Raw genomic sequence first — 7,720 nt, forward strand, 5'->3', positions numbered from 1 at the left:
GAGAGAATCTGGGAAAGCACTTCGAGGGGTTCCCCTCCTGTTCAGGGGTCATCAGACCAGATCCCAGGGTCTGATGATCCACCCATGGATTCCTAGCGGGGGGCAATGCAGACCTCTTTGCCCACCCCATCCCTGAGGTGAATGTGGAAAATGAACCTGCCAAGTGGGAGATGCCCTAGCTGCTCCTCATTCAGCCATCTGGGTGAAATGGATATAAATAAATATAGTTGGGATAAATAAATAAGAACTGGGGAGTGGAATAAAAAGGAACACCCACATTTGGGGACCAAGTAGGGAGAAGGATATACCCAAGAGGTCAGAAGGAACTGCCAGAGCAAGGTGCCAGACCTGGAGCCACCTGTCCTTAATCTTTGCTGGTTAGTCCCAGGGGACACCCTACAACATGGCCAAAAGCAAGCTCCAAGGACAGATGGCATCAGGCATAATGAACCAGGCATTTTGAGGTGGGGGGGCAGGGCCTAGACTGAAGCATGTCGAAGAGGAGGCAGGAGGCTGGAAAGGAGTGAGAACTCTGACTGGAAATGAAGAGAATGGTAAATGGCAGAGAGGCCCTTGAGGAGAGTGGGTGGGGGAGCTTAGCTTAGGTGGGGTCTTTCCTCCCTAGGAGGAAATCATGGAGATTCCTACTAACCCTTTGGAAGCCTTTGGCTGAAGGGAGGGAGTGAGTTTTAGGAGATCCAGGCTTAAAATTAAGGTGGGGAGATGGGCAAAATATGGGCATGCTGCCTGGGCTGGAGGCAGACCCTACAGTGCTGGGAGACATTCTCTTTAGCCTGGCCAGAGGGCAGATAGAAGGGCATTTGGTGGGGCTTCTGCTGAGCAGATTCACCCACCGTTCCACCTCAGGGATGGGGTGAGGCAAGCAGGTCTACTTTGTTCCCTAACCCCCATAGGAAGCCGTGGGTCAGTGGGACCTGGTCTGATGATTCCATCCCTGAATAGGAGGGGAACACTCCCAGAGGAGGGGACCCAGACCCCGGCAAAATCTCTGCCTTGCTTTCCCTCATTTCCTTTCTCCCCAAGGACATACACTGCTGCAGCTGGTGGGGGAGGGGCTTTCCCTGGCCCGGGAGAGGGCTCTTGACATTTGCCTCGGCGTGGGCACAACTATGTTCGCCCTGAAGCAGACGCAAAGTACACAGCCGCGAGGAAGGGGTCACAAGCGGGGGCGCAGATATCAGGTTGATTTTATTGACCTGGCTGGCTTCAAGCTGCGTGCCTTGGAAGAGCAGCGTCTACTCCTGGGTCAGGCGCGGGGTCGCCGCTGGTAGGGAATACTGTCAGGGTGGTTCTGGACCAGGCGGGGGCCGGCAAAGGCAGTTTTCTGCAGCGACCACGGCTGGGCCAGAGACATCTCTCCAAAGTGTCTAAACAAAAAAAAAAAAAAAAAAAACAGCAGGTCTCTGAGGAGTGGGCCAAGCACCCTCCACTTGCTGCTGAGGTTGCAGGGTAGAGTGCTTCGCAAACGCCGTTTTGAAGCGCAGTTGGGGATAGAACCAAGGATAGAACCGCGGGTTGTTCCCTTGGGCACCTGGACTCAGACCTCCCAAGACTCCCCTCGCTGTCTGTTATCCGGGCCTCCTCCCTCTCCGCACTTACCTGCCCGACTCCGCAGAGGCCCAGGACTGGAGGTCCAGACGCAGCTTCCGTTCGGGCGCGACTTCAGGGATGTGCGGGCTCTGGGGCGCACGGACCGGGAGCCCAGCCCCAGAGCTCTTGCGTCGTGCCTTCCACAGCTCCCGTACCCGCGAGGGAAGCCGGAGGAGAGCGAAAGCGTTACCGGCCGTGGGGCCCGGGGTGAGGGATTCCCAGATGAGGGTCCCGGCAGCCGGTCTCAGCTCGCGGCGCCATAGGTAGGGTGAACGGCGCAGCCCCATAAGGAGGCCCGCGGCGCGGCCCACGGTGTGGTAGCGAGGACTCGCCACGTGCTTGTACCAGGCTCCGGCGGGCAGCGGGAGCAGGAGCAGGAGCAGCAGAAACGCGAGCAGCGGCCGGATAGCAGGAAGCCCCAGCCCCCGGCCCCGCACCCCCGGGCACCACGCCAGGGCGCTCAGGTTGACTGCCGCCCAATCGGGCGGATCCCGCAACACACAAGTCTGGGTCTGTATGCGAAGAGGAACTGTGGTCTGGAGTGCAGGAGCGCAGGAGGCTAGAGGCAAGGAGTTGGTTCAAGGCGCGGGTGCGACTATAACCACTGGGTGGCCCCGCCTGGGCCCGCCCCCGAGGTACCTGCTGGGATCCCCAAAGGCACGAGGCGGGGGAGGAGAAGAGGGAGTCCAAGCTGCTCAGAGCATCTCACTGAGTGACACACTGGCTAGAACTGCTCTTGAGGCCCCACTGGGGGCGCCCCTGCTTACTCCATCACTTCTGTTCCACCTCCTCTGCCCAGGAGTGGGACTGATGGCGAGGGAACTCTGGGCCTCAGCACAAGGCTGGGGGTCAAGAACAAAGGAATGCTCCCTTGGCCAGAGCTCCTGCACTTGGGGCACTAGCAGAGTAAAGAGAAGGAAGTTGGCAGAGTTTCATGGGATAGATAACAGGAAAGTGAAGTGGTGGGCACTGGTGACATTCAAGACCTCTCTCTGCAGCTCTTCTCTGAGACTTGTCCTTGTCCTGGTTAATATAGCTCTCAAGTCTCCCCCAACCCATTTCCTCTCTGTAGCAAGACCGATGCTTGGAAACACCAAGTTTGGCCACATCAAGCATTCCTGAGATCTTTAGTTTCCCTAAGGATGAATAGGCAGCCCCTCCTGGTACCCTCAGCCAGAACAGGGCAGGAAAGGGTCTTGCCCATTTCCAGTGCCTCTTCTCTGGTCACAGATCTCTTCCCCTGAGACCACTCCCGTCAATTTCAATGCTTTTTTGGTTAGCCAACAATCCGTGATTTGCCCTTTTCTGTGCTGGGAACAGCTTTCCCTTCTGTCTCTACCTAGCAAACTTCTGTGCATCCTCAGGACTCTACTGAAATGGTCCTGGTCTAGGCCTGCCTGAGCTGGTCTTACTCACCCCTCCCAGAGAGTACAGCCTGTTGTGGTCTTTCCTGACATCCAGTCCAGGGTAAATCAGCCCTCAAAATAAGGCAACTAGTCAATTCCGGAGTACCCCCTAGGTCTCAGATACCCAGGGATCTTGTTTGATATCATCAAATACCTTATTTTGACCTTCAAATATTGTCATGAGTGGGCTGGGGATGTAGCTCAGCAACAGAGCCCTGGCTTAGCGTGTGCAAGGCCCTGGGTTCGATCCTAAGCACTACAAAAAACAAACCAACCAAAAAGTCAGTGCGATGAGGTGTCATTATAATAAATTCCATTTTACCAGTGAGAAATTGAAGGCAGAGGAAGAATGACTTGTCCAAGATAATCTGTTTGGCAAACACTGGAAGAAATGAGTTGCAAACCCAGACCTCTAGCGGAGAGCCTCAATTTGAGGGAATAAGGGATTCATATCAAAAGGAGCACAGAAGGACTGAGTGGGACAGAGGAAGGTACCCACTTTTAAGGCAGCAGGAGCCAATGACAGGGGAGAGGGGGGTGTCCTGGCAATCCCCACCAGCAGCCTTCCCCCCAAAGGCCACCCAGAACCACTCAGAGCCCGGCCCTGGAGCCTAGTTAACTAGGTTGGAAGCTGTCCCAGGTTTGATGGTGATGGCGGTGGGGGTGGGGGTGGTAAGTGCCACAACCTTTCCTGTTTCCTCCTTTGAAACTGGGGATAGTAATAGTGGCCACCTTGTCATCTTGTCGCATTGACAATCCAGTTGTGGGTCTTAGCACCATGCCTGGCACCCAGTAGTTGCTTATGGATAGGGTCCACTGCTGCTGTTGCGAAGGCTGGCCAACCCCCAACCTGTCAGGGAAAACGCTTCGATGGCGCTGATAAAGGATGCAGGGGAGCCAGCTGCGTGCCTGGATGCTGCGTGCCTGGAGGACCGCGGGGACCAGGCGAGCTCCCAGCCCCCGCAGCCCCGCCGAGCTCCCAGGTGGCCCCTCAACTTTGAAAACCGCTTTAAGTGTGAGGTGGGCGGGCAGCGCAGCACGACGCTGGCCGGAGCCTGGCTGCCGGAATCCCTAGGCACCAGCTCTCGCTGCTGCTCTAGGACCCAGGGGAACTGCAATCAGGCTGCGGAGGGTCAAGAGCGCCCCCTGGAGGTGGCCTGAGGAACGCGAATCAATATGAAAACATCAATTGTGCTTTATGCTGGATCTACTGGTTTAAAAAAAAAAAAAAAAAAAGGAGTGTGGATAAATCTCAAAACCAAAGTGTGGCACAAGGGAAAAACACGCTGCAGCATGACAGCCTTGGTGTGCTGCCGCTTGCTGAGGCTCGGATGCCAGCAACTGGCTCCTCTGTCTTGTCTATGGCTTCAGGGAGTGAAAATATCAGGGTGCAGAGAGAGTACAAACAAGTGGGTGCCTGTCAGCAGGGGTGTGCAAAGGCAGATGGAGGAAGCCCAGGGCTGGGTTAGGGGGCAGAGCACTAGATCACACTCCTAGTTTGAAGTGCAGGGGAGGAGAGGCTCTGTGCCCTGTCCTACCTCAAGCTCAGTGGGCTAAGTGACAAAGGCTTATGCTCCCCTGCCAAGGGTTTGGAACCAAAGCTCCACTGGAGGAGGAGTAGCCCATAGGAGCCAGCATCCCCTGGGGCTCCTTTCCTTTCCTTCACACAACAGCCCCTCTTAGAAACCAAGGGGTGGGGCTGGGGCTGTAGCTCAGTGGTAGAAGGCTTGTCTGGTGCTTGTGAGGCACTGGGTTCGATCTTCAGCACCACATAAAAATAAATAAATAAAATAAAGGCACTGGGGTAGGGAGAAAAGCAAGCAAGGGGTGGTGGCTGGGATTCTGCACAGTATCTGGCCCTGAGCAGGAGTTCTGCAGTGAGGATGTGATGCATGAAGAAACCTATTTTGTCATCTTTCTTTCTTTTTATTTTGGTACTGGGTACTGAACCTAGGGTGCTTTACCACTGAGCTACATCCCAGGACTTTTATTTATTTATTTATTTATTTGACACAGGCTCTTGCTTTATTTTATTTTTGAGAGAGAGATAGAGAATTTTAAAATATTTATTAGTTTTCGGTGGACACAACATCTTTATTTTATTTTATTTTATTTTATTTTTTATTTTATTTTATTTTTTTTTTAAATATTTATTTATTTTAGTTCTCGGCGGACACAATATCTTTGTTTGTATGTGGTGCTGAGGATTGAACCTGGGCCGCACACATGCCAGGCGAGCGCGCTACTGCTTGAGCCACATCCCCAGCCTCTTTATTTTATTTTTATGCGGTGCTGAGGATCGAACCCAGCGCCCTGCGCATGCCAGGCGAGCGCGCTACTGCTTGAGCCACATCACCAACCCCATTTATTTTTTTATATTTTATTTTTTTGACACTGGGGATGAATCCAGGGTCTTGTGTGTACTAGATAAGTGCTCTACCACTGAATTATAACCCCAGCCCTCAAATACACACACACACACACACACACACATATATACACACATTTTTTAAAGTTGTAAATGGACACAATATCTTCATTTTATTTATTTTTAGGTGGTTCAGGGGATCGAACCCTGTGCCTCACGCATGCTAGGCAAGCGCTCTACCTCTGAGCCACAGCCATAGCCCTCAAATATAGATCTTTATACTGGGCATGGTAGCATAATGCCTGTAACCCCAGTGACTCAGGAGGCTGAGGCAGTAGGTTTGCAAGTTTGAGGCAACCTCGGCAACTCAATGAGGCCCTCAACAACATAGTAAGACCCTGTCCCCCCCCCAAAAAAAAAAAAAAAAGGGGCTGGGCATGGTGACACATGTCTGTAATCCCAGCAATTTTGAAGGATGAAGTAGAAGGAATGCAAGTTCAAACTCAGCCTTAGCAACTTAGGGAGGCCCTGAGACCCTGTCTCTAATAAGACATGGCTTGCTGGCTAAGTGCCCCTGGGTTCAATTCCTGGTACAAAAAAAAAAAAAAAGGCAGGGATTGGAGATGTAGTTCAGTGTTAAAGCATATCTGGGGGGGGCTAGAGATGTGGCTCAAGCGGTAGCACGCTCGCCTGGCATGCTTGCGGCCCGGGTTCGCTCCTCAGCACCACATACAAACAAAGATGTTGTGTCTGCCGAAAACTAAAAAATAAATATTAAAAAAATTCTCTCTTTCAAAAAAAAAATTCTCTCTCTCTTAAAATAAAGCACATCTGGCGTTCATTCCTTAGTACCAAAACAACACATACATTCTTTTGAGGGTTTCCTCTATCTCTTTAGGTCTGTCTGTTTTGGTAGTGTCGTCCACTCCGCACTCTGCTTTCCTTATGAGTCTGCAGGGCCTTGGCTCTACACTTGAGAAAACCCTACAATACTGAATGAAAGTACTTTTTGTGGGGACAGAACTTGCAGAATGGTGGGTTTTTGCTGTCAGTAGATGGGTACCAGGCAGTTTTTCTAATGGGGTGGAGCTGGTCCATTTCTCCAGCAGAAAATCCTCCCCTAATCCTAACCCTCTCCTACTGAGGGTAGCTGGATACAGAGAGAAGGTTGGGAGGAGGGCTCAGGTTCCCAGCTCAATGCATAGACTTCCATATACTCCTGCTTGCAGTCCCCCACTTCAGCCCACCTCCATAGTTCTGAATGAAACCTTCTCATTAGGGCTCCCCAGAGGGTGTTAGGATGCTCTGTAAAATAAGTCACTTTCCTTCATCTTTTGGTCATTCCAAAAATGTGTTTATATCCTTCTCTGTGCTGGTAGACTAATAGCTTTTTAGACTGTATCACTGTCCTTTTAGTGGGGTTTTGTGGAGGTGAGATGGCACCTGCATGCAGCCATTCCACCTGGTTTAATTGGTATGGTGACCTACTTTGCAAATGGGGACGTTATTGGTCTCAGTGAGCCAACCAAGGTCACCAGAGGACCTCAGAAGTGGCAGAACTGGGGTTCCGAGACCATTTCCGTCTGATTCAGAGTTCATTCCCCCACAGCTGCTCTTTTCTTGACAGGTTCGGATCTAGACCTGCCTCCCTTCATTGCAAAGGCAGGGAAGAGGCCCCCCAAAACAGATGCAGAAACCTGAAGCCACGGACTTGCCACCATCCATTCAAACATTCCTTGCACTAGGCCCCAAGCCCTGCTAGGTGTGACGAGCTACCAAGAGGACATGAGATCCCTTCTCTAGTGGGATGGCTTTTTGAATAGGGATCTGCCTCTGCTTAGGAAGTTGGGGCGGGTGCCAGGTGAGAAGCTTGGGTGTGTTCCTGCTGGAGAGAGGTGGTGGGTTCCTGACAAGGTTACTAAATTAATTAATTTATTTATTTTGTGTTGCTAGGTATCTAACCCAGGGCCTGGGCATTCTAGGTAAGCGTTCGCCTCTGAGCCAAAGCTAAGCCCTGGTTGTTAGACTTAAATAAAAACACAGGACCCCCAATTAAATTTGGATTTCAAATAAACACAGGCTTTAATACTTTAGTACAAGTATGACCCATCAGTATTTGAGCGATACTTACACTAAAACACTCTTCGTGGTTGGTGTGAAACACGCTCGGCGTCCCAGGTGGAGAAAACCGACGGGCAGAGGTCCTCCGAGCAGTCAGCGCTGGCTAGAGCGGCCGGCGCTGGTTCGACGCTCTAGCGGGCGCCTGGCCTAGACGGAAGTTGTGGCGAGCACTTCCGCCGGGCGGGGCGGTGACGTCGCCCGGAAGGGGCGGGCC

General features: G+C 52.2%; 1 protein-coding gene across 1 annotated transcript; it reads right to left on the reverse strand.

Annotated features, from left to right (window-relative positions):
- Positions 1-1,191: 1,191 nt before the first annotated feature.
- On the reverse strand, positions 1,192-2,189 carry Npw (neuropeptide W; the record flags this gene model as incomplete). The annotated part of the gene is made up of 2 exons (XM_015490602.2): positions 1,192-1,388; positions 1,621-2,189. Coding segments are annotated over 2 exons (690 nt in total), but the record flags the coding sequence as incomplete, so codon positions are not given.
- Positions 2,190-7,720: the final 5,531 nt, after the last annotated feature.

This window comes from Marmota marmota, unplaced genomic scaffold (assembly GCF_001458135.2).
Source record: "Marmota marmota marmota unplaced genomic scaffold, marMar, whole genome shotgun sequence".
Lineage (NCBI taxonomy): Eukaryota > Metazoa > Chordata > Mammalia > Rodentia > Sciuridae > Marmota > Marmota marmota.